Source organism: Eschrichtius robustus, chromosome 7 (assembly GCF_028021215.1).
Source record: "Eschrichtius robustus isolate mEscRob2 chromosome 7, mEscRob2.pri, whole genome shotgun sequence".
Lineage (NCBI taxonomy): Eukaryota > Metazoa > Chordata > Mammalia > Artiodactyla > Eschrichtiidae > Eschrichtius > Eschrichtius robustus.
Genome location: NC_090830.1, coordinates 90,909,562 through 90,935,239, shown reverse-complemented (window position 1 = coordinate 90,935,239; position 25,678 = coordinate 90,909,562). Strand labels below are relative to the sequence as shown.

The 25,678-nt window shown below is 46.2% G+C and overlaps 1 protein-coding gene across 1 annotated transcript in view; it reads right to left on the bottom strand.

The window, feature by feature from the left end:
• WDFY4 (WDFY family member 4) overlaps positions 1-24,796 on the bottom strand; it is a 250,705-nt gene extending 225,909 nt beyond the window's left edge. The window contains exons 1-10 of the mRNA XM_068548935.1: positions 24,563-24,796; positions 15,677-15,791; positions 14,788-14,900; positions 12,539-12,673; positions 10,720-10,909; positions 8,175-8,364; positions 7,083-7,240; positions 5,062-5,514; positions 4,052-4,156; positions 2,429-2,619 (exon numbers count right to left, since the gene is read on the bottom strand). Of these exons, the coding sequence (XP_068405036.1) occupies positions 2,429-2,619; positions 4,052-4,156; positions 5,062-5,514; positions 7,083-7,240; positions 8,175-8,364; positions 10,720-10,909; positions 12,539-12,673; positions 14,788-14,900; positions 15,677-15,791; positions 24,563-24,796 (1,884 nt within the window). The remainder of the gene's footprint in view (positions 1-2,428; positions 2,620-4,051; positions 4,157-5,061; positions 5,515-7,082; positions 7,241-8,174; positions 8,365-10,719; positions 10,910-12,538; positions 12,674-14,787; positions 14,901-15,676; positions 15,792-24,562) is intronic.
• Between the last annotated feature and the right edge of the window lie 882 nt (positions 24,797-25,678).

Sequence of the window (25,678 nt, the reverse complement as noted above, 5' to 3'; positions counted from 1 at the left end):
ATCCCACATCAGATTCCAGCAAACGTTGGCTAGTTGCTCACACGACTCAGTGGTGGGCAAGCCTGGAACAGGCTCTGGGGCCCAATCCTTCCCCACCACCCACGGGAGCTGCAACGTGTTCTCACCCTAGTCCTGGAAGAACAATGGCGGCTTTAGGCACCCTCCCAACTGCCCAGCAGTGACTTGGTACCCAGGGAGAAGACAGCACATTGAGTGCGGGGTATGGCTCTGTTAAATAAGCTTACACAGTGTTCATCCCTGATGTGCTCTCTTGATAGTGTGATTCTGAAATGATATTGAATCTGTAAAACACCATAATGGCTTTACATTGCTAATTCTAGAAATTCAGTCCTATTACCCAAGGGCTGACACTCCAATAAGGTGCTTCTGGGCTATAGAGTAAACAAGATGAACTTTCCAAGAGCGAAGCAGAGAGCTTTTCTGTAATGGACACAAAAACACTTGTGCTCTCCAAAACTTTTCTCTCCATGAATCTGTTTGACTTTCAATATGAAAATGTCAGAAATAGATAGGGCTTCCAATTATTCACCCAATAGAAAACCAAAGTCCTAACTGCCTTGCTGTCTGCCTTCCCTGTTCCTTATTAGAATAAGGCTCATGTGAATTAAGCTGAACACAGACATATGAGAAAAAATGCAACAAACAGCAAGATGAAGAGGAAAAATCACCAGATTTTAAATCACTAGTCTTAGATCCAAACTCAACTTCACTATTCAGTATTAGAATCTCTCAGGGCCTATCTCTGCCCAATATTAAGATAGGACCACATGAAGCTAAGGTGCATTCCAGCTGTAAACTGTCATTAATTCTTGATATCTCTCTCCCTTACTCTCCCCTTTACATGCTCCCCTCAATCCTGTTACTTCACATAATCATGGGACTCCAGTGTCTTTCAAAAGACCTTTAACTTTCCTTTTTTGTTTCATCACCTTCACTGATTTTTTGACCCTGTGATTAAATCACTGTTTTGGTTCCTGTCATCTGTGAAATACATGATAACTATGGTCATAATGCCACTTCTGGATGGGATTCTCATGACACATTGGCCATGCCGAACTCCACAGGATTAGGTCATGAGATGACATGAATACAGTTGCATCAGTGCCTGACACTGGCTCTGCTGAAAAATAAAGTAGGTAAAATAAACTGAATGCCATTCTCTAACTGGTAAAATGGTTTTGTACAGAGATAGTCATGGCTAAATAAGGTTGAGGGTTTAATTTTGGAAGTCAGAGCAACTTCGTGTTGTATAAAATTCACCAGTGATCCAGAGTGGCATGATAATGAAACATGAGTGTGTATTGCATAGGGGGTTCTTTTGCACATAGATGTGACAGGTCCCCAAGTCAGTTCCCTGGGGGATATTTGAATTTACATCTGCTCTTCTCTTAAACAGCATGAACAAAAGAAAGGGGATTTTTTTTTTTTTTAAGGCATAAGCCCGCAAAGACAAAAGAGATGGAAAAGCAGGAACAGCAACAAAATTGTGAGAGCTGTAAGGCTGATGATGTTTATTATCATCTTTAACTGTTTTAAGATAACTTGATGATTATTAACAATATTACAAAAACAAAAATATATGCTTCTCTTTGTTGTCCAAAGGTGACAGCCTAGTTTTACGTCTCCCTTTGTAACCACTGTTCCTGTGCCTTTGACTGCCTTTTGCTTCCTCTTCCCAGTTCAGATGTTCCCTCCTCTGTGAGCCTTCCTCAAACATGTAAGGCAGCATTGGTCTCTCCTACTTCTCTGTTCCCATGGCAGCCTGCCTTCAACCTCTGGGGCATTACCACACTGCATCACCATGATTGCTTACTTAATATTAGCCCTAGTCTACGAGCTACCAGTTGGCAAGGGCTGAATCTCATACAACTGTGTGTCCCGAGCACTCTGCATCAGACCTGGTAACTGGTAGATGCTCACTAAATGCTGGGCAAGTAAACAAGGCTGCTGCTTGGCCGCCGCCAATTTGGGCTCCACTTCCATAGTTTACAGTGTGGCTGGGAAGTCGCTGCCCAACTAGGGACTACATTTCCTGGCATGTCTTGCATCCAGATGAGTCCTGCCCAGAGAAACTTGGACAGAAGTTAACATGCACCAGTTTTAGGCCTGAAAAAGAATGTGTGCCGTTTTCTCTGCTCTCCCTTCCTTTGTCTGATGGCTGGATTAGATGCCCAGGTGACTGCTGTCCCTGAATGACACTCCTCCCAATCACTGATTGGACCGTAGGTAAGAAAGAAACCTCTAATGTGCCAGGCTATTGAGGATGGGGGATTTATTTGTTACAGCAGCCAGTAGTACTCTACCTGTATGATACAGTGACCAACTAAATGAATGAATGCATGGGCAAATGCCGATCACCTGCTGCATGTCCATGGGAAACCCATCACAAAGGAGGACTTGACATCACCTTCAGGAGATCCAGTTTCAGCTGCAGTTCCCCTTGAGTGGACGAGCACAAAGCGCCCACAATGATGCTCATGTACTCCTCGGCGTTGATGACTGAGAGCTGCTCCAAGATGCTGAGAGAGGCTCCCCGGTAGCACTCATCGTCCAGGAAGATCTTGATGAAGGGCACCATGCCGTGGTCTTTCAGGACAACTGGGGACCAGACAGAGAGTATGGGGCTAGAGCGATGGGGGCCTTGGCACCTTAGCTTCAATTACAAGGAAAGCTTTTACAATTTCCAAGTTTGTTTGGCTACATGTGTATGTGTTTTTTCCACGCATTAGGAATTTTTTTTCAAAATTCGTACCTACTGTTAAAATAAGAAGAGGAAGAGAGACACTATGGAGCTGAGAATTAAAAAGAAAAACTGCTTTCTTCTCCAGTGAGAATTCTGTTTTTGAAAAAAAATTTCCCCCTTTTCTGTTTTTAGAGACGTAAGTAATACAAACTTTCATTGGATATACCTCTGGCATTTATTTCCACATAATCCCCTAATCCAGGGCCAATGGCAATTCTCTCTTATCTCTGCCCAAATTCTTATTGAAAGCAAACCAGAATTTAAGAGTATGTTTAACTCGTAGGTAGTTTCTTGTGGCAAGGTGAGCGGCAGGCAGGATTTAAGAAATTTGGCTAATGGTATGTTTTTGTTTAAAAGTAATCCTAAGAATTTCTTCCCCAGGATTGATCTTTGAAGTAATCACATGTAGAATAAGAACTAGGAAGTAACTGAATCTTTCAAATGGTATGACATGGATTTGAGCTGGTCAACTCCATAAGGCAGGATTTCCCCAATTATGGGCCAGGTACCCCTTACATGGAAATCACCTTGGAAGCCTGTTTACAAGTAGATTACTAGGCTCTGCCTTGACCTGATAATTAGATCTCTGGGAGGGAGCTTAGGAATATGCACCTCCCTATTAACCAGAACCTCCAGGGAATCTCTTATAGTCTAACATTAGAGATGCTCTACCATAATGAAATAATCATTCACATTTGGTATAGTTGACCTGTGAGGGCCTCAGATAAAGATGCACCAAATCACCAAACCCACTGATGTCACTTTGCTGATGCATCTGCTTCATAGTATAATATACATGCATTTATATTTTATGCACATATTTTTAAGCATGAGAACCACATGATCTTAGGAAGCTAAACTTTTTTGAATGGATGAAGCTACTAAATCCATCATGGGCTGAAAGCACATCAAATTATGTCTCTTAAAAATGATGAGCTTTCTTTGCCTGTATTTTACAATTTAAATCTTTTTTAAAAAGTATCTATAGTCAGTGCAGCAGGATATTAAAAGATTTTACTTGAGGGAGATGGGGTTTCTGTGATCTCATAAATTTAAGATAATTCTTTGATTCCCAACCTTATTTAGCAACCTAAACAGTAAAAAGTGTCAACTGGTGTGTCTACCAATTTACTGTTGATCACTGAACATCAACCAGTGAATGGACATCAGCCACAGCGATAGTGTTGGTTATTCCTTGGATATAGCCTTTGGACAATGACATAAATCACCAGGAAATAGTTAATGTTTTCCCAGCCAGTGACAAGGTGAATTTGATACCATCCTTACCTGCATTCCGAACTGATCCTTTCAGAAGCGTGACCACAGTTCTCAGCATCACACAAGTCAGTTCTCTTTCTATATCCTGAACTCCAGGATTGGACTCTTTGTTTCCTGCCATATTTAAGAAGCAATGAAGAAACATTTTTAAGTACATGTGATATGGCCCCAAATCTCCAATTCCATTAGTTTCCTATCCTCTTAAAGAAAGACGAATATCATGCTTCCATTACAAAGGAGTGTGCATCCCATTTCGTAAGATGTGACCCTACAACCCTTACATCAGAGGTTCTCCAACTTGAGTGCATCAAAATCCCCTGGAAGGCTTGTTGTAAAATCCAGGGTATGTACATGGGGCATGGTTAGGCAGGGAGAGCCCAGGCCCGTGCTCCTGAGGCAGGGTGAGGGAGTGCTGCCAAGGAGCCACGGGTGTACAGCCCAGCAGGGCGTGCAACAGTGTGGCCAAGGTTTAGAGGGGCAAGCCAGCCAGCAAGGCCCTGGTGACTGACCTCTGCTCCAGGTGGGAGGCCATTGGGCCCGAGAGCACCATGTGAGCAAGGTGGCCGTATCCCAGATGACCCCGGACATGTCCCGCACGCCCTTCCGTCCCGGACTTTCAAGCCTCTCTGAGCCTCCTTTCCCCTTTGCATTGCTGAGGACCTGTCCATCTGCTGTTTCCCTACCTACACACTCAGACAATATCTACTGCAGGAGGTATCTGAAAACTAAGAACTCATCAGGCCTGAGTTAGTCCCATGAGTCGGCTTCAAGTTACACCCATCCCTCCCATCTCTTCATGGGGAAGAGCAGGCAAGTTATAGAAAACAGGGAGGCTGCCTGCGCTGTGAAGCCATGTAGCCCAGGGGTACCATCTCTGACTCTCTGGGCACCAGGTGACATGGGCACACTCACTTTCTCTGTTATGTTAATGGGTGGTGGGGCTGGCACACAGACCAGGCCCAGCTAACGCTGGCCCCCACCCATTCCCCACTTCCCCTCCTAAAGCTCCTGGAAGGCACCTGACTTCCTCAGGATCTTGGCCTGCTTCCGTAGCTGGGCTAGCAGCAGGCCCAGGAGCCCTGAGTCCCGGAAGATGTCAGTGAAGAGCGGGTCCCCGCCAGCTATCCTGAGGACAGTTTGCAAGGCCACGAGGGTGACGAGCGGCTCTGGGCTCTCCTGGATCAGGCGCTGCACCTTCCGCAGGATCTCATGGGGCACGTAATGCAGCTCAAACACCAGGACCTCCAGCAGCTGGAAGAAGTGCATCTGCACCAGGGTTGGCTTCAGGGCCACGATCTCCACGAACTGCGAGATGGGCTGCAGGGTCCACTCCAGCAGGAAGAAGTTGCGGGCGTTCCAGGCCCACATGGTCCTGATGGATGACAGGACTTTTGTGCAGAGGACAGGGTCACTGGCTTTGTGGAAAACAGTCTGCAGGACTTGGAAGGCCTGAAGATTCTTCACAGTCACCCCTGAAGATGCAAAAAAGAAATAATCCTGCAAATCATTTCTGCTGCCTATGCCTAGAAATACATGCTTGCATTATCACGAGGAAATACCATTTAAAGTTTCTATTTTCTAGCTCCTGTGGGTAAATGTCTATCAGAAGTCCAGAAAAGCCATATGCCCAGGATGTGAATAAGGCTAGAGTTGCATTGTCCAAGACGTGCTGGGTAATTAAGCATTTGAAATGTGGCCACTGTGAACTGAGGCGCGCCCTGAGTGTAAAAATATACATCAGATTTTCAAGATGTAGCACAAAGAAAAGAAGGCAAAAAAAAGTCATTAACAATTACTTGTACGATCACATTTTTTGATGGTAATATTTTGGATATATTGGGTTAAATAAAATATATTATTAAAAATAATTTAACCTGTTTCTTCTTAATTTTTAAAATTTTGCTGCTAGAACATTTAGAATTACGTAATGTGGCTCGCATTATATTTCCATCAGGCAGCACAGGACTGGAGGATTGGTTTCAATTAATTAAAATCAAATGATTTTAAAGATTACTAAGCAAAGTCAGTTTCATTTCTAGGCAAGCTGTTAAATAAAGACACCTTCCAAACCCACTCCCTCCTTTCTCTCCAGCTAGAAGGTTAAGTCTCATTCTCTCTTACCCAGGAGATACTTCCTCAGAGAACTCCCTGCCTCCAGCCCTCTGTGCTTCAGACACTTGAGATGTTTCTGAAACTCCTCTCTAATCCAGCCACTCCCCTGTGTGTCTGCTGGAGTCACATCCAGTGGCTTTTCCTAAACTGGTCTCACAGCTTTGCAGCCTCCACCCTCTGGTCTGTGCAGGTCTCTCTGCCCATCTCCCTAGACTCACCCAGATGTTTCTGGTCACCATGTCTTTCCCCAGGCTGTACCTTCTGTCTTTATATTTCTTCCCCCTCTTTTCTACCTGGATGACCCATCCTTTGCCTTGAAACCTCTCTTGAATGGGACCCTCTGTGCAGGGTTTCCTGACTGACCCAGGCAGAGCTAATCCTCTGCACTGGTGTCACCACTGTGCCTGTTTATCAGCCAGTTATTGAGTAGATTATGGCTCAAGGTTTGTGTGATGGTCTCTATAGAGAATTTTTAAGGAGCAGACACCTGGCCTCTTCACCGAAATTATCAGTACATGTTGATTGAGTTCATCAATCAATCAGTCAGTATCTTGTAGAGCTAAGGAGGCACTGACTCTGAGCCTGGATGGCTGTTTCAGGGCCATCAGTCCCTGTTAGATAAGCATATGTCACCGAGTAAGTCACACCAGAGGTGGGGATGGAGATCACAGTCTCCCTCCATTATCCGAGAGAGTCTTTGCCTTTTTAAAGCAATCATTTCCTCTCAGTCCCACCCAGGTCATCTGGAAAAATCTATAAAGGAGAGATTTTAAGTCTCCCCAAAGGCATGACAGAATCAGCCCCTACCGTATCCCTTACAGGTGCCACATGTTTGTTTCTGCACAGGGAACCAGGGAATGACCTGCATTGCCTCGTCAGGGCACAGTGCCAAGTGCTGTCAGGCACCCGGAGACACCCAGTGACCCACCAGAAGCCTCGTGATGGAACTTGAAGCCTTCCAGCTGCGGGTAAGTGATGCTGTCGAACACCTTCAGCTCTGACCTCCCACAGGTTGTCAGCCACACCACCAGCCCAAGGAGCTCCTCTAGGTGGGGGTCCACTTCACTCTGGGTCAGCCCGTCGTACCTGTGGGGACAGACGAGGCCAGCTCCCTGGACGTCTTGGACGGAGCATCCAGGTTTGCTCATGGTGCTCCCCACAGGGATACAGAGGCAATGGAAATCGCAGTGCTGGGCAAGACCCAAAAGGTGTCCACCAGTTCAGCACCAAAAGACACAGGGAGTGGATAAAAGTCACTCTGTTTGCTAGCCTCAGCCCTTGATCTAAGGACGTGCAATTAGAATAAAGAGAAACCTGTGAAGAGCCACAGCATCTGCTCACCGGAAGGCTGCTTTCCGTGGCCAGACCCCCCGAAAGTCATGAGCTTAGGGCACCAGCAGGGCAGGAGCACCCCCGAAATGAGAGATTTGATATTTCAGAATGGCAACAATACAGACATCATGGGAAATAATTGGACTTTGTTAGACTTCCTCATGCTTATTTCAAGAGTGAGTATTGTTTTTGTTTCTAATCCTCCCAGGGACTCTGGAAGGCAGGGTAGAGCTATCCCACCCAAGGGGCAAATTCGCTGGGTATGGATCCATCAGCTTCTACCAGTCATTGGTAGAGGGCTGGTCCTGGAGTTGTTGATCTTTGGGCACTTCCAACCCCCAAGCATATAGGCAGAGCCGGTCACAGCCATCCCAGAAAGCCCTCCAGCACAGGATGTAGATTCTGACAGGTGGCTGTTAGACCAGCCATTTGGTGGTACATGCCACCCAATGGACTTGGTAAAACTATTATTGCGATCACCCATGGGTTTCCTAAAGAAGTAGCTCCAAACCCGGCTGCACGTTGATTTACTTTTGCAATAAAAGTCTCTCTGGCCATGCCCTATGGAGATTTGTATTTCAGAAGACATTCTGAGAAGCCCCAATATCTGTCTTTCTCCAAAGCACTGCAAATGATTGTGAGGACCTTGGCTTCCACTGTTTCTTCCCCACCAAGCACAGCCACTTACCGAAGTAACACTTTGAGTAGCAGAGGGTAGCCCTCCCCATTCTCAAACTCCAGGAACAGAGCAGAGGAGACGGGGTAGGAGTCCTTCACAAAGCCCAAGACGAGGCTCACTGCCTCGCTCACCTCGGGAGCAGGGAGAGTGTCTGCAAGCCTGGAGAGGTTCTGGAGGGAGATCTTGATGCAATCCATGGCTGCAGGAAGGAAACACACCCCTGCTGAATTCAAAGGCAATAGCTTTTCTTCAGTGGTCATTCCCTCCCCACCTGCCTTTAAACTGTATATCAAGATGTGAATGAGAATTCATTCAAAACACTTTTCCGCTGGCTCTTGGATCAAGAAGAAGCCTCCTCCATGAGAAGTGTCATCCTGAGAGCCACACTCGAGGGCCCAGATGGAGAGCAGGTGAAACAGGAAGTGGAAGGGAGCCTCTAAGCCCTCTGCTTTTAATTCCCAGCACACAGGACAGTCCAGGCCCATCAAATAACAAGATGCAAGACACAAGACCTGAGTGTCGCAGGAGACCTTAAGGAAGCAATGCTGAGCAGAAATTAGCTTGATGAAAAGTGTAGGGAAGGATATATGAACACGTGGGAAGATGAAGGGCAAAAAGGTGGTGTGTATCAGCTACTAAAGAATCCAGGGGGTTGGAGCCGGGAAGTGTGGTCCACAAGGGAGGGGGAGGAAGACAGGCCCCACTGGTATGTGGCCTGCTGTGGAACACACTGGTTACCCCAGAGCTGTGAGAAGCCAGGGAAAGAATGGAGTCAGCAGAGAGATGTCACTGGGTTTGCATTTGGGTGGATCACTGTTTTTAGGGCTCTTTCATTGGGGGAAGCCTCTTCTGAGTGCCAGGAAAGCCACACCAGTGGATCAGGAAAAGTGTCTACCAGAATTTGAGATAAGGCGTGCTCAGTCCCTCACCTGCAAGGCCAAGGACAAGTTCCAAACTCTGCATGCCAGGCAGGGCAGCACTGAGAGTTGTGGTCTTGGCAGGTAAACACCAGGCTAGTCCTTACTTCCTGACCTTCTCCTCAGCCTATACGCCCATGGAAACTACTCATTCCCCTATGGCACAGTGCTTTTGTGGCCAGCTCCTCACTGCGGTGGCATTTTTCTTTTCCAGCTGAGAATAATGACCGCAGTGAGAGACCCCCGCCACCAAGGCAGGCAGCCTTTTCTCAGCGGTCTCTGACTCCAGTCTGTGAGGGGTGCCTGGGCTGCTGAGCACCTCAGGCCCAGCTCAGCCCTACACCATTACCCCTGGGCCCTGGCTTCACTGGGAAATTTCAATCTTGAAACTGGGGATGAAGTTTCGTCCCAGGGCTCAATTACAGTAAGAGGGTGGGCTTGTACTTTCCCAGCTCTCACCAGCTGACACTGTCTATTATAGGAGGCCCCAGAAAGAAGACAGGTCACAGGACAAGTGTTTGTGGACAAGCAGGTCACATTGGCAGGCTCAGACCCCCACCTCTCCCAAAAGTACCCCACACCTTAGAGTTAACCCAAGGGATAGACGGTTGTGCTTCTAAGAGGCATTTCAGCTGGTGGAGCTGAAAAATGGTGCACGGTGGGTGCAGAGGTCAGCTGAAGACTTTCGTCAAAACCTTCCCCTAGGAGTCAGCCTTGCAGAGCTTCCCTTCCTGCCCCATGATGGGCCAGCACCTGAAAAAAAGGCTAATACATTTTCCCAGGATTCCGCAAGCCACAGTAGTGTCCGTGCTTCCCAGCATTACCTGGGTCCTCAGGAGACAGATGATGCTAAGGGAGGCCCCTGGGACTGCTAAAGGAATTGATTCCCTCAGGTTATTGCCTTTGATCCCACCCAAGTAATGATGCTGTGATGCTGACACCTGTGGGGCAGCCACTGGGTGCCAGGCGCTATCTAAGCACTTCACATATGCCAACTCATCGAAGCGTCACAGCAATCCATTGAGATCAACGGGATTATTACCTCCATTTTACAGATGAAAAAACTGAAGCACCCAGGCAGTAAGTGCCCAAGGTCACTCAGCTAGGAGGACAGAGCTGGAGCGCACACCCCAGGCCGTCTGGTTCCAGAATCTAAGTCCTTAACCCTTACACATGCTGCCCAGAGCAGAACCTAAGGCACTGGAATCAGGCATCTCCAGGTTTAATATTTGATTCTCTTCTTCACTAGCTGGGGAGCCTTGGCAAATTCTTCTATCACTCAATCTGTTTCCTCTGCTGGAAAATGGCATTAATTATCAATATGTATCTCAAAGAAGCAAATGAGGTAACATACAAATGAGCCCAGCACAGTGTCTGTTCAACAGCATGTGTGTAGTAAATGAGTTCTCCTTTCCCTCTCTCCTCCAGTAGAGCATCAGAATGAACAATAAAGACACTTTCATGAATGGACCCAAGCAATGTCGGGTCACCTACTAGGCATAGTTGGGCATCGGTGAAAATCCTGTTTGTTCATCTCTATTTTGGTCCCTGGAATCTATACTGATGCTGCAAGGGCATCCCAAGGTCTTATTCTAGAAAGTGTGCCCACAGCCAGCCCAGGTCTCCCAGGGTCATACCCTGCAGGTATTGGATGATGCTAAGGTTTTGGGCCTTGGAGATTGCCTTCAGCACACAGAAGGTGGGCTCCTTCCAAAAGGAGCAGCTGTGCTCCCGAAGACACATCGTGGCAATCACGAGAGACTGGAGCTCGTTTCCAGAGAGAAGTCCCTCCAGACCCTGAGCCTCACCGCAAATGTTGAGCAACATCTGGAAAAAAAAGCCAAAGAGACTCTGGTTAGGAAGCCTCCTTCCTGTGATGAATTTGTTCCCTAATTTTCCATGTCTCAGCGGGAAGGATGGGGTTATATGTGGTCACCCTCTGCCCCAGACCAGGGAGGTTCAATGCCATTTCCTCAGAAGGGCCTCCATTTATACTCTACAAGGTCCCCTTGTCCTTATTTCCCAGCACATCTCTCACTTTTCCATCAGAGCACTTAAAAAATTGGACACTGATCATTTATTCGCGTGATTGCTCTCCCCATTTAACTTCTCTATCTCTCTGTCATCTCTGTGAGAGACCGTGGGTCCAGCACACTGACGAACCCAAGAGGAGTTCTCTACATGTTGTGGAATGAAATAAGGAAACCCTGAGGAACTCTGATGTGGTATCACTGTGGCTCACATTCTGTCCATACATGGAGAGGACCAGGAAGACAGGGCTGCACTAATTCCCTGCAGAGCACATAGAAGCCACACAGTAAAGACTTAAGTACCCAGTACTGTGTCCTGGTCACCACTTAAAATATGAGTTATGTGTAGGCAAATGACACCTAAATTTCTAACAAATGCAGCTTATGGACAACCCACCATAAGTGGAATCTGCCAGAACTCATGAGATACCCTCTGGTAAAGATGATTCTGGCTTGAGGATTGGTCTAAAATGGATGGAGATGTGGACGTGCATGTTCAATGGACAGCTGCCCTGGCAATTCCCAAATGGTCCTAAGTACCTGCTCTGTGCGAGACCCTGGCCAAGGCACAAAGATGAGTAAGATACACAGCCCCCCCACCAGAGAGGCAGGAGGAGTTTTCTGGAGAATGCAGCATCCCAAAAGCTGAGAAAGCAGAACTTGTCAGTAAGGGGGCAGGGGAGAGAGGTGAGAAGTTATGTTAAAAGTCGCTGCTGGTCAGAGAGGATAGGAAAGATGGGTAATGACATGAGGACATAGCATGTGATGCTTAGTGGCCTGAGATGGCCTCTGAGAGGAGAGACGGAGGTGACCTCACAGAGTGGTGAAATGCCTTTCTGTGAGCAGACTCAGGAGCCAGATTCCCAGGGTTCCAATCCCAGCCCCGACCCACCACCTCTGTGACCCTGGACTCATGTTTACTCACCATACCTTAGATCACAAAACCACACACATCCTGTGGTGGAAGAGAGGGCTGGGGGTGGTGACAGATGTGAGGTTATGGCATAAGGATGGGTACATAGCAAGTACGTAGAAAATGTTGGCTACAGTTATGCAAGTGGGGCTTAGCATATTTGTTCTCAGAGGTGCAGGGGCCAGAGACAGGAGGTTCCAGATGTCCGGGAGGGTCGGCAGGACCTTAGAACACAGACTGGAGGACAAGGAGCTGGTGTGGCCAAGTGGAGGAGGAGGAGCACACTATTCTGGGAGAGAACAAGGGCAATACAAGGATACAATGAGATGGAGAGAAACTCCATCTTCCAAATGCGTGGGGTTCCCCGGCATTTTCAGAGCCTGGGGGAAGGGGGTGAGCTGGCCCCTCCAGGAGAATAGAGGCGCTTCAGAACTAGGGGGAGAGAGATGAAAGGAGGTTGGAGAAGCACAGCTCGGTCTCGGCCCAGGGGAGTCCAGCCCTCCTCCCACTCACCTGCACAAACATCCTCTGAACTTGAACTTCACTCTCAAAAAGCTCATCCTTTTCCAGAGGAAAGACAAAGAAGAGGTAAAGACACTGGAGGAGCAGGGCTGGGAGCCCAGATTCAGCAACTCTGCCCAGCGTCTCCTGCAAGGGAAGAGCAGACGTGACCCAGGGCCGCAGGGCCAGGCAGAGCACGGCTCCAGACCCAGACCAGAGAGGTCAGCCAGTGCGGCTGTTTTAGCCACGAACGTGGGTAAGTCACTTCCTCTCTCTGGGCGACGCATTCTCAATTAGAATGGAGGCAATCATAGGGCCCACTGGGATGGCTGTGAAGATTAAGTTTATATAAAGTGTGTATTATGTGCTCGATAAACATTATATCTTTTACACGATAGATAGATGACAGGAAGGAAGGAAAGGAGGGAGGGCAGGAGGGTGGGACTGGTGCAGAGCGGAAATCAAGGGCTTTCCTGGCAATCACACCTCTGATTTTGGTGGGTTTCCTCCTGATGAGGGAACTGGAAACTCAGTAGGGAAGAGGTGATTGAGAACAAGTACAAGCAACTGAATTAAGGACGTGCTCAGGGCCCTTTCCATCCCTTCGTCCAGATTTAAGACCTCATCGTGACCAAAACAGCCCTATAGGTGAGGACCAATAATCCAGAGAGCCACACCGCAGCTAAACAGCCCCAGGGCTGCCAGACAGAGAGGAGACAGGGAGTTGGCAGAGAGGGACCAGCCTGAGTGTGAAGCTTCCCAGGGCCTTTCTTCACAGGCTCTGCCTGCAGCTGCACCGGGATTACTGTGGCTGTAGCCTCCACATGTGTGTGTGCACACATACATGACCGTGAGAGAGCACATGCGTGGTTATTAAAAATTATATTGTCCATGCAATTTCCCACCCAACTGACTAATCTCACAGACATGGTGGGTAAATTAGAAAAGAGAAAAGAATGTACAGCCTGGGCCAGCAGCAGGAGTGTAATGCAGGCCACTAGTCCCTAAAAGCTTCCACTGCAGGTAGTGTCTGCCCTCATATTGGACACGTGGCCCTGCATGACTGCACTCAGGGTGACTCTCCCTGTCCTCCAAACTGCACTGCCTCCCCAGAAGGCCACCTGCTTACTGTCTCACTGCTTTGGGGGCAGACTCCTCGCAGCACAAAACAAGGCTTTAGGTTACTTTTTACTACTCAGACTGAAAACAGTCCTTCTCCAGGGGCTGAAAAGCCCCCACCCTGTGCTCCAGGCCACTGTCCCTGATGGTGGTCCAGGCAGTTTACATGGAAGAAAAGTCAGATGGTCCTCCCGCCGGTGAACAACTGTTCGCTGTGCTCCTCTCTCACCTCCTGGGACTGTCTCCAAATGCCTGTCTGATGCCTCTGTTCACCATTAGACAGAGGCCAGCCACCACCCCAGCCTGCTTCCCTGCTGTTCCTAGTCTGGCACAAGGACGCTCACAGCGGGCAGCCTCGCAAGATGGAGGAGCCTCTGGGCCTGCCCTGCACAGGGCCTCGGCCACTGCTGCTGATGGCCACAGCTCCCAGGGACTGTCCTGCCTGAGAGGACACCAGTCATCGGCAAACCACTCAAGGTCCCTGCTTCGTGGTGGGAGGCCGTGACCGCAGCCAGGATGGGGCCTGGGTGGGAAGGGAAGGCGGAGTGGTCGCTTCCGTCTCTGGGGAGGCACGGGGCAGGTGCCGACGGGCCTTGCTCCTTTAGTCTGAATTTAGCAGGGGTAGTAAAGGGCAGTGGCTCAGAGCACAGAGTCAGACAGACAACAGCTGCATATCACGGGCGAGCCTGACTTCTCGTCACCAGTGCAGCATCACTGTAATCTGACTCGTAGGGTTTGGGGAGGATTAATTAGTACAATGCATGGGATGCACCCAGCCTCACCCTGACACACAGGAAATACAGTCCATACACATCAGTCATTGTTGATCCTCACACTAACCCTAGAATGGAGGCATTATTATCCCCAATTTTAGAATTAACAACACAACAGAGACGCAAAGAGGTCAAATTATTTGCTCAAGCTTACACACAGCTTGTCAACTGAAAAGGCAGGATGTGAATATGAATTTCAGACCCTGAAGTCCACGTTCTATATCCGAGGGGCAGTAGGGAAGGAAAAACGATAAATCAGTTTCATGAGAATAAAGACACCCTTGAGACATGCCACTGCCCTGAGCTGGGACGTCCCTCTGTACACAGGTGAGAAGCACCCAGGCTGGGCCACTGGGGCCTGGAACTTACCGAATCTGTCCCCGTGAGCACGTACACTGACTTCAGGAGCAGGTAGCCATCCTGCTCTGCATCCGCATCTCCCTTCCACTGCAGCAACTGCCCAGCTGCCACCCGCGCTTGCTCTGGCAAGAGTGTAGGGGAGGGGAGAAAGGGTCACCAGCAGGGCAGCGTGGTGGCCTGGTCACCCAGCTTCCCTCCACTAGGACCCCTCTCTCCATGAGATGTGCCTTAGCGTCTTTAGGGAACTTCTGCCTCTTGCCCTCCCAACAATGACACCTGCATCTGTAGCAAACATTTCACACTCTGCCACATGAATCTCCTTGGAGGATAGCCTTTATCATACCACCCTCCCTGTTCAACAACCGTCAATGGCTCCCTATTGCTAAATAATAATAACAAGCTCCTCGGCAATTGGACTTGCCACAATCCAGTGTCTTTTCCCCACTTCCTGTATCACACAGCCCCTTTGGTCACAGGGATTCCTGCAATCTACACCATGCTCAAGCCATTCCTTCCCCCTGGAATTCCCTCCTGCCCTCAGTCTCATAGCCCAGCCTCTGGGGTCCAGCTCCCTGAGTGGAAGGATGCAAGTCAGGAGACCTGCAGCAAGAAACATGCTTGGCTTTGGTTTCTGTGTGTCTGTGTGTGTATGTATGTGTGTGTGTTTGTGTCCCTCCCAGGAGCAGCAGAGTTTCCCAATTCCCTCTTCTCTTCCCTCTTCTAGCCTTTTCCTTTGTTCTCCAGGGTATTCAGTGGCAGAACCTGGCCTTCCATGCGCTTTCGAAGTCACTACTCTAACTCCTCTAGAAAGCAGAGAGGGGCTTAGCCGGAGGCCTGGGAGGGGTCTACAGAGCTGTTTTGCTTACTGTGAAGTTCTCCAGGACCTCTCTTCTCTTACCTGCAGGCTTTCCCACCAGTGCCTTCTGTATTTCTTGGGCAAGTTGGTTGGAAACATCTTCAGCCAGCCTTTGGAGACTGGGAAAGCAGATGATCCCCACGGAGTGTTCCCAGGCCTGAAGTGCAACATGCAGGATTCGCTCAGAGATGTCAAAGCTACAAAGCAAAGGCATCAGAATCACCTCCTTCCCTCCCTGCCAGCCCAAACCAATGGCTCAACTCGCTTTCCCAGGTGCATCCGAAGACCACTGAATCACCTACCCTCCAGCTTCCACTGTCTCCCTACACTAGTGCCTAGGAATTCTTCAACTTCCTGCTGAGCTCCAAACACCTCCAACTGGCCCCTGGACGTCTCCCCTGAACTCGTGCTCCTGAAACATCAAACACACATAACTGAATCCACTGCCTTTCCCCCAGACCTGCTGCATCTTGCCTCAGTGAATGGCCCTACCAGGCACCCACCTGCCCTAGTGGGAAATTCCAAGAGTGATTCTCTACATTCTGCGTCCCTCCCCTTCCTCACCATCGATTGCTGTGTCTCACTGATTCTCCTCTTACACACTTGTCAAACCTCATGCAGATATCTTAGTTTTAGTCATGCAAGTATTTCCTTCAGATAAATTCTAAAAAGTGGAATTGTAGGATTAAAAAAGTAGGATTTTCAATTAAAAGAGTGGGTTTCTTTCCTTTTTTTTTAGTGATTTGGTACCTATTACTAACTACTAACTCACTCTCCAGAAACAATTTACCAGATTAGCCTCCAAGGGCTCCATGGAAAAGGGCTGATTTCTCTCCACCCATGCCAACATCAAGCACTGTGGTGCTTTTTCATCTTAAATGAGAAAACTTACAGAAGAAAAAATATCTCATTTCAATTGCAATCTTTGGATAACTAGAGTGGATGAATGCTTTTCATGCCTCTTGAATTGTCCGTTTTTACTCTTAGCCTATTATTCTATTGGAGTTTTCACTAGTTTCTTATTTATTTTAAAAATCCCTTTATATATAAAAATCATTAACCATTCGTCTATAATACTATCTCGACTTTTTCGAATTTGTCATTTCATCTTTAAATTTGGTATTGTTTGGTTTTGCTGTACAGAAATCTGAAATTCCTATGAAATGAAATTTCTCAGTCCATTCCTTTGCTTTCTGGATTTAGTTCCAAGCTTAGGAAATCCTTTCCCAGGCCAAGTTGTTGTCATTGTTTTTAACCTCCTATTTCTTTTCAATTTCCTTAAAATCCTTTCTTATCTGTCCCTTTAATCTCTATCCCATCTGCTCATCTTTTTCCTCAGACTTTTTCCCCTTATTGTTTAGGATACTGTTTAATAGAAGTCTTTTACAGTTCTGCTTGGGATGCCAGACTCTTTTCAAAATTTCCTCCCAGTTTCCGTAGTAATCCTATCCCTAAATCTGCTTTTCATGCAAGCCTTTTCCCTTTGTTCTCCCTTCTTGTCACAGGCTGAGTACAGAGTGGAGTGACTGTCCTCGGCCCCAGACTTGAGTTCCTGGCAATTCCTGATCCCAGGTTCCCACCAGGAAGGTAAGCTGCTGTGCCAATTAGTGGCCTCTATGAAATGTAATTTTGCTGGACTCCTGTCTACTGCTCCCACTCACCAGCCATATTAAATTATGTTCCTGCCCAAAGGCCTGACCAAGTTTTTTTAAGCTGAGATCCTCCTTCTAGAAAGGGTGAGAAACACATAAAATTTCCAAAGGGAAATCATTTTCAATATGTTTCCTTGCAATAGATACCACATTTGTTTAAAAGTAAAAACCTTTAAAACTCTTCTCTATATGAAAAGACACCATATACAAAATGAGGAGGCAAACCACAGATTGGGAGAAAATATCTGCAATGCATATAACTGACAAAGGAATGGTATTTAGACTCCTATAAATTAATAAGAAAACAATCCGATTTTTAAAAAAATGGGCAAATGAAACAACAAGTAACTTATTGAAAGATAAATGGCAAATTACTAATAATCAGGAAAATGCAAACTATAACTTCAAGGAGATATTTTATACTTTTCTGGTTAGTAAAAATGAAAAATCTGACAATATCAAATGTGGGTGAAGGTGAGGAAACATGAAACCCCCATACTCTATGATGGAGTGTCACTTAGAAGAACCTCTTTGAAGAAGCATTTAATGTAATCCAATAAAGTTAAAGGGGCACACATCCAAAAACCCACCAATTCCCATCCTTGGTATAGTCCCTAGAGAAATGCTGGCACACATGCACAAGGAGACGTGAACAAGAAATATTCATGCAGCGTTATTTTTGATTGGGAAAAACAATGTTCATCAATAGGATAATGAATGAATAATTTGTGACATATCTATATAAGGATATCATATAGAACTGAAAAAGAAAAAGAAATAGAGCTGTATCAATATGGATAAATCCCCAAAATAGAATGTTGTGGAAAAAGCAAATTGCAACAGTATATTACAGTATGCGTCTACAAAAACCTGTGAGACTGTACATAAATTACACAATAATATTACTTATGGTTATAAAAATGCACCCATATTACTGTATAATTTACATATAGTCTCACAGGTATTTTAGAATGATACTGTACTATACTTCTGTAACTTGCTGTCTCTCTATATATCATTTCCCACAGGGCATGATAATTCAGCAGGTTGGGAGTTACCATTGGAGGAGGATGGAAGGGGAATGAGTTCTAGAATTCATACACAGGTGACTTTAGTTTATCTGAAATGCTTCATTTCTTTTATATGGGTGGTGAATACTTGGGTATTCTGATTTGAACAAAACTTTGTATCTGAAATACTTAAAAATTTTCTGCCCTATAAACGAACATAGTCGCACCTTTCCTTTGTAAATAAAAAAGCAGTACATCAGAACTTTGCTAGAACTACAAAAATACTAGGTGAATGTTAAACGCTATTATACATAGTAGACCTTCACCAAATATTTGATACGCAAACACATGATTATGAGACCCACAGTGTGCAGAACGATGGCCAAATGTGTTGCAGATTGCTGGTTTTGTGCCAAATGCTGGGCCAAGCACTGACACGCATTGTTTCCACTAATCTGCATAGGGATTGGGATTATTATTATTCCCACTTTACAGAAACAGAGGCTGAGCCATAGGGTAACCCTAGAGAACCAGTTAAGCAGCAGAGTAAAGAGCTGAGTTATCTCACACATACCCAAGTAGCATGTGCATGTCTAAGAAATGTATGGCTACCACCTGGAAACCAGCTATCACCTGGAAAGGCTAATCTCTGGAGAGATAAAGTCAGTCCTTCTGGCTGGGAATTTCAGTGGTAACATTATTTCCCTCCCCAGGACTGATATCACATCTGCTATGATATCTTCCTAACAAATTCCTGTGCCTCCTCCCTGCAGTGGCAAACCCCTCAAAGACCAATTTGCAGGCAGTTGACTCAGAGGCATCGAGATCATCTTTGAGCAGTGGGGCTCCAGTAGGCACTCTGCAATAAAGCAAATCGGGCCACCGTGAGTTGAACAGTAATTGTACGCTCAGCCGGATTCTCCCAAGGCTCACACTCCTTCCTGGGACCAAGATGGCTACTTCTGGAGGCCCCATTAACTCTTTCAGGCCACTGGGGTGCTGTTTGATGCACAGAGGCAATCATTTACTGAATGGTACCGTGGAGACCCCAAAGAGTTAAGGCAGCTTTTGAAAGGACCTAATTTTTTTCCCAAACTGGGATTTTCATGCTGGGAGAATATTGCTCAATATTTTTAAAAACTTTTATTTACTTATATCCTCTAAACTGCACCATCATGCCTCGTGGCTGTCCCCTCACATGGAAGAAAGAGAAAGAAAATGGTGCTCTGGGCTCCAGAGCATAAGGAAGACAGAAGCTCTAGAGGAGATGGGAGAAAACCCCAGCTTTGAATGACAGAGAATCTGATTAGTTTTCAAGTGTGACTGCAGTATTACTATTTCTTCATTGCCTCAGAGTTTGGCGGTTTGGCCTTTAAGTGAACTCAAAACATTTCAGAGATTTTACATGAGTTGCCCCTGATAGTGTGAAACAATTGATTCTCTCCTTTGTAAACAGAAAAAAAAAATAAAGTGATGCATCAAAACTTTACTAACATAACACAAATATTGTTCCCCTGAGAAGGGAATAAACCATATTGCAGGCCCCACTCTGAAGTGGGTTAGAGTCAGGGATGGACAAGAAGGGGTATTTACCCTCACCACCCCCTCTGGATACCACACTTGGAAATAACTGTTGGTCATCCTTGTTATTATATTTAATGTTACTTCTCTCTCTTCCATAGTCAGTTGGGTCCATGCCGGGTTTGTATGAGAATAATTGACCACACCCAATGGTATAAACTCTGTACCACTGGCCAGGCAGTTAGCCTAAGAGTAGCTATACACACCTGTGTACATGCACATGTACACACACACACAAATACACTCATCTCCAAGTACAACTGATTTAGTGTTAATTCCAATCCCTCCACACTAGGAAATAACTGGATTCCTGTCCATGTTACCTACCGTTCTGATTATCTATTGCTGTATAACAAACTGGACCCAAATTGAGTGGCTTAAAATAACAGCAATCATTTATTTTTCTCATGGATCTGCAATTTGGGCAGGGCTCAGCAGGAACAGCTTTTCTCTGCTTCACTCAGCTGGGGCAGTGAACAAGGGCTAAGAGATCCATTCGCAAGATGGCACACTCACATGGCTGGCAAGTTGTGCTGGCTTTCAGCAGCAAGTGCAGCTGCAAGGTCAGTGGCTTTGGTTTCTCTCCACATAGGCTTTTACTCGGGGCTGCTAGGGCTTCCTCACAACATGGAAGCAGGGTTCTAAGCATGAGTATTTCAAGTGACAGAGAGAAGCTACAAGTCTCTTGAGGCCTGAGCCCAGAAATGTCATTTTTGCCCTATTCCATTAGTCAAGCCATCACAAACCCATCCAAATTCAAGGGGAGGGGACATAGATGTCACCTCTTGAAGGGAGCAGTGTGAACCCATCCACAGTATCTCTAATCTACCACATCCACAGATTCCCTCTTTTTCCCATGTAGCCCCACCCCCCAGGTTGTCTGTCCCAGACAGTGAGGAATTTTACACTAATTTCTAAGGATTCCCTGTCTCGCTGCCAAGCTGTCCTCTCTCAAAGTACATATTCTAAGAACAATCTTCAACAACTACATCTGTAGCTCTAGCTTTCTCCATCTATTATTACCCAATATCTCTATGCAACGAGAGGACCCAAGTGGTCCCCTTTCCCCCAAAGCAAACTCAACTGAAGGCCAACAGGACCTACCCATGCTTGCTAGCAGAATGCCTTCTTCTGTTGGTGTAAGATCTTATGATAGGAAGGGTTCTAGAAAGACCAAAACCCAAGGCTCTTGGCAGAGAAAGAGTAGCAGTGAATTGAATCTTTCCTGCAAGCACTGCTGTGCACTCTGGGAAGTCATTGGCTTTGTGCTGCTTCCTGTGTGATGCAATAAAACCTCCTCCTTGTCTGCAACATCCTGGAGTCAGCTATCCAAACAGCACATGTGCAGGGGGTGGCATTCTTTTTGTATGAAAGGGGACATAGGTACGAGGCAGGCAAAGCCATTGCCCAGTGAGTCATGAGATAGGGAAAGAAACCAGATGTGCTCCGTTCTATGAACCTCAGCACTGCCCGAGGGAACGCAATGGTTAACAACACGAGCCTGGGTGGACTGCCCAGGTTAAGTTTTGCTCCCCACTAACAGCTGGCTGATCTTGGCCAAGTTATGCAACATCTCTAAACCTCCCTTTCCTCATTTATAAAGCTGGGATAAAAATAGCACCTACTTCACAGGGTTATTATAAGGGCTTGTAAGCATGGAACAAAATGCCTTGCTTAGTTAGTTAGAGCTTGGTGAATATTACTACCTATCATCAGTGAAAGTAACCACTTGCCCTGGCTTTGACCTAGGAAGGGGAGTGATGGAGCTTGGTAGAGGAGGAGAGCCTGCAGATCCCAGTGAGAACTTCATTTCTGACTCATCCCCTCAGGGCAGCTCCCTGCTGGGATTCCAGTGCCCTGAGACTCCTTATACCAAGACAGTCACCAAAATGTTGAGTGGGTTTACTCCTTAACAACCCTGCAGTGTTCAACTTGGGAGGCAGTGGGGCTAGAATTTACTATAGAACCAACCAAGCCCCTCTTTGTATTTGCCTCATAGTTGATGCAGATTTATGTATAAACAATGGCAGGATAAGGGAGAAGTTCATCCCCTGCTGTGTGTTGGGAGGAATCATATGTGAGAGAAAGCCAAAGAGGCTAAAGGGAAGTTCTTTGGGAAGAACATGCCAAAGAAGCAGCTCTGAGGGAGTCTGCCTCACAAGACAGTACCTATTGTTATATCTCAAGACTCACTAGGTCAAGGCAGGTGACATCCCCTGAGGTGGGGCATGCACCGCTGCCAACCTTCACCAGAGCTCTAACTACACATGGACCACCCCTTTCATGTTGGGTCTGACTGACAAAGAGTCTGGGCAAGTTAGGCAAGATCCCACAACCCAGGGACATAGCCTTTCCCAAGCAGAACTTAGTCAGAACTTAATAAGAACAACAGGTTTGTAGACATATAGGCCTTAATAAAAGATATAGATTTTAAGAAAATGATAAAAAGCCTGTAATAATCTGCCTCTACAGGGTTCATCAGAGGTGGGCTCCAGGGATCCAAAACATAGCAGATTTTGTCAGCAGTTTGGGGAATCGTGGTGACAGGATCTCAAACTGCACATGTGCACTCAGTTTCCAGGAGGTTGGTGGAAAGGTGATGGGGATCATGTCTGCTTTCCATGTGCTGTGGGCTTTACAATCCTCATCTGATCTCACCCTCACAGTCTCCCAGCAAATTGGTATTGATTCCACTTTACAGATGAGGAAACTGAGGCTCAGTAATATTTAGTAGCTTGCTCAAGGATGCACAGCTAATAAGCAATGGAGCTGGGACTGGAGCCCTACTGTTTGACTTGAAAGCCCATGTATTCAACAATAGGGCTATTGTTCCTCCTGTTACCAGGAAATGGTTTGGGAAACATGGGCCAATACCAAGGTTCAGTTATAATAGGAACAGCTTGCTATCCATGAGGTCAGTGCCTACAGGGTCATATAACATAAATGAGTGATATGGGTTGGGTGAAAGATGTTAGGGAGTGGGGGACTAGGGTAAACTGAGAGACCAAGACCATCTTCTGTTTAAAAGAGGTGCCCCTAACCATCTCCATCCAATTATCGGTATTACAGCTACAAATATTTTCAAGAGAAATCTGAAATCTGAGTCTCACCTGAAAACTTTCCACTTTGAAAAAATGGCACTAATTCATTTTTAACCCCTACAAGCCAAACAGAACACATTCTGGGTGCTAGTCAGTTATCCTCTGCTCTGGACAGATGCAGGTAAAACCTCTATCTGTCTTCCTTACTTTCATAGCACCAGGCCCTAGAACAGAGTATAGGAGCTCAATAAATATTTGTACAACAAATGAATGAGTTCTCAAATCAACAATCTGGAGAGAGGCAAGGAAGTATCAAGCCCTGGCTCTCAGATGCAGAGTCCTTTCATCAGAGCTAGGGCTGCCCAGAGGGGTGGAAAAGATACAGTGCAATGGCTGAACCGCATATGCCTTCCCAGTGATTTGGGGGGGAGGGCGGCAGGCGATGCTCACATTTTTCCTTTTATAAGGCAAATTTGATCTGAGAACTGGGTGAGACAAAGCTACCTCCCAGAAGCTGGGGTCATTAGAGCAGGGATGGCTGGGAAGGAGAAACCTGGCCTCTCTCCTTATCTAGTTCCTCTTTTCCAGTATGTTCCCTATGCCCCAGTTATCCAATCTGTGAAGTGAGTTGGATGGAGTATACAAATCTGAAACATGGAGAAAAACAATGAATTCATGGACAATAAGTTACTTGGCAATTTTTTACAGAAAGGCACGCTTAAGTATTCCATGCATCCTATAAATATGATCCCAAGAAAATTCTGAGTGATCTTTGGAAATCCTTAAGTATTCCTGGTTAATAAGTGAGATGAAACATATTAACAAAGGGGTTTCCCAATAAAAACCTGCAAAGGTTCCATCTGTTCTAGTTTACTTTCAGATGTGAAAAGTATCTCATATTCTCCGTACTTTGAATGTAGGTACATGGTTTTTGTAATAATAACCCAAACTCAATAGTCAAGCAAAAACTAAGTCTTCATAAAAAAATGCATTTCCAACTCTACAGTTAGACTTCAATATTTTCAGCTATAAGGCAGACCTCACTGGCAGGAGCTTTATTCCAAGACAATAAAGGAAATCCCTTGTACCCAAACTGTCACCAGCTGCCACTAGTCAGAGTGCCAGCCCAGTGGACAGGCTGGACTTGTCTTGTGTGTCTGAAACCAGGGGAGGGAGCACTGCTTTGCTGCTCCCATGGATTACACCTCAGTTTGCATTATTGGCACAATTTATGTTCCGGCTCTCCCAGGCCCTGGTGTTGGCATTACTGGTGTTTGAGGTTACCAGCCACCCTGCCACTCACATGTCAGGACACAGATGCCTTTCTAGCTCCCGAAGGTACAGGTTTCTCCTCTGGCTCCCAAGCTGGGACTGAAAATATCATTGTTAAACAATCTCATTTTTTTAAACTAAAGAGACAATGGTACTCAAGAGCCAACTGTCCATCCTTTCCAAGCCCATCCTCACCCTGGAGATGAGCCTTGCTTGCTATCTTTATTAAATAGCACACACTCTCCTCTAAGCAACCAGTCAGAGACCACTTGTGATGATATTAAAACTACTGACTCCAGCTTCCAATCATCCCAGAAGTGTCCCCAGAGTGCTGTATCATCTTTTTACAGTTTCAAAAATGAGAACACCAACCTTTAGGAATAGTGGGAGAAGATTCAACAGGCTCTTCTGATGTTCAGCTGAGCTCCTGGGAGCCAACTGCTGGTATTCGAGAAACTTCCTTTCTAGCATCTCCCAGAGGGCAGTGGGGCCAGGGGTCTGCCCTCCTGGTGGGAAATCAGGCTGAGCAACATCAGGCTGGCCTTTATTTTCAGAACCTGGATCCTCAGCTCTGTCTTCAGCCTCTGAGACCTCTTTCGCCTCCATGCCTCAGCAAAGCAGATCTGAATTCAGAACGAAGAAGAAAAATGAACAGTCCTGTCACAACACTTTCTGATGAAACTGATTGTGGGACAAGGTACCATCCTCATTCAGTCCAGTTCCTGTTGCAGATGGTTCCTCTAAGAATCTGAAACTGACTAAAATAAGGAACACTTCTGAAAAAAGAGATTCCAATTTAGATGTGACTCATATTGACAATCTAACGTTTGCCAGGCACCATCCTGGGCTCTTTACACAGACTCTGTCACGAAAGAGATGGGTATTCTTATTTTTTCTATGTAAGTAAGGAAACTGACTGAACCAAAAGGCACCAGGGTAGTGAGACATCCAGTTGAAATGCAAACCTTTAACACCAAAGCCTGTTTTTTGATTATCTGACACTGCTCCTCTTTAAAAAGGCTGAGTAAATAGAATAGATGTGTAAATATCCCACCAATATTTGTAGAGGCATGTAATTCTGTATCTTCTATTTTAACTTCCTTCTACCACATGAGATGAAAAGGATGTAAATTCTTCATTCGCAGCAACATTTGCTTCACACTCAATATTTTTAGAGGAATTTGTCCTCAAAATGACTCTTTAAACCCCCAAGTTAACTTAAAAGAACTTCTCTGTTAGTGCACACAAAAGTAATGTGTACAAGCCGGGGACCCAGGGTCAGTAGGCGTGAGGATAGGGACGTACACCATGAAACTAGCCAAAGGCTGATTTACCACATAGGTAACCTTGAGAAGGTACCTTTATTTGTGTCCTTGACTTTTCAATTGTCATACTCTGTAGCCATGTCAGGACTGACTCACAGAACAGCAAAGGTTTGCCGGTTGTTTTTTTGTCAGGAGTGCAAGAAACTCCCAGCAGGGACCAGAG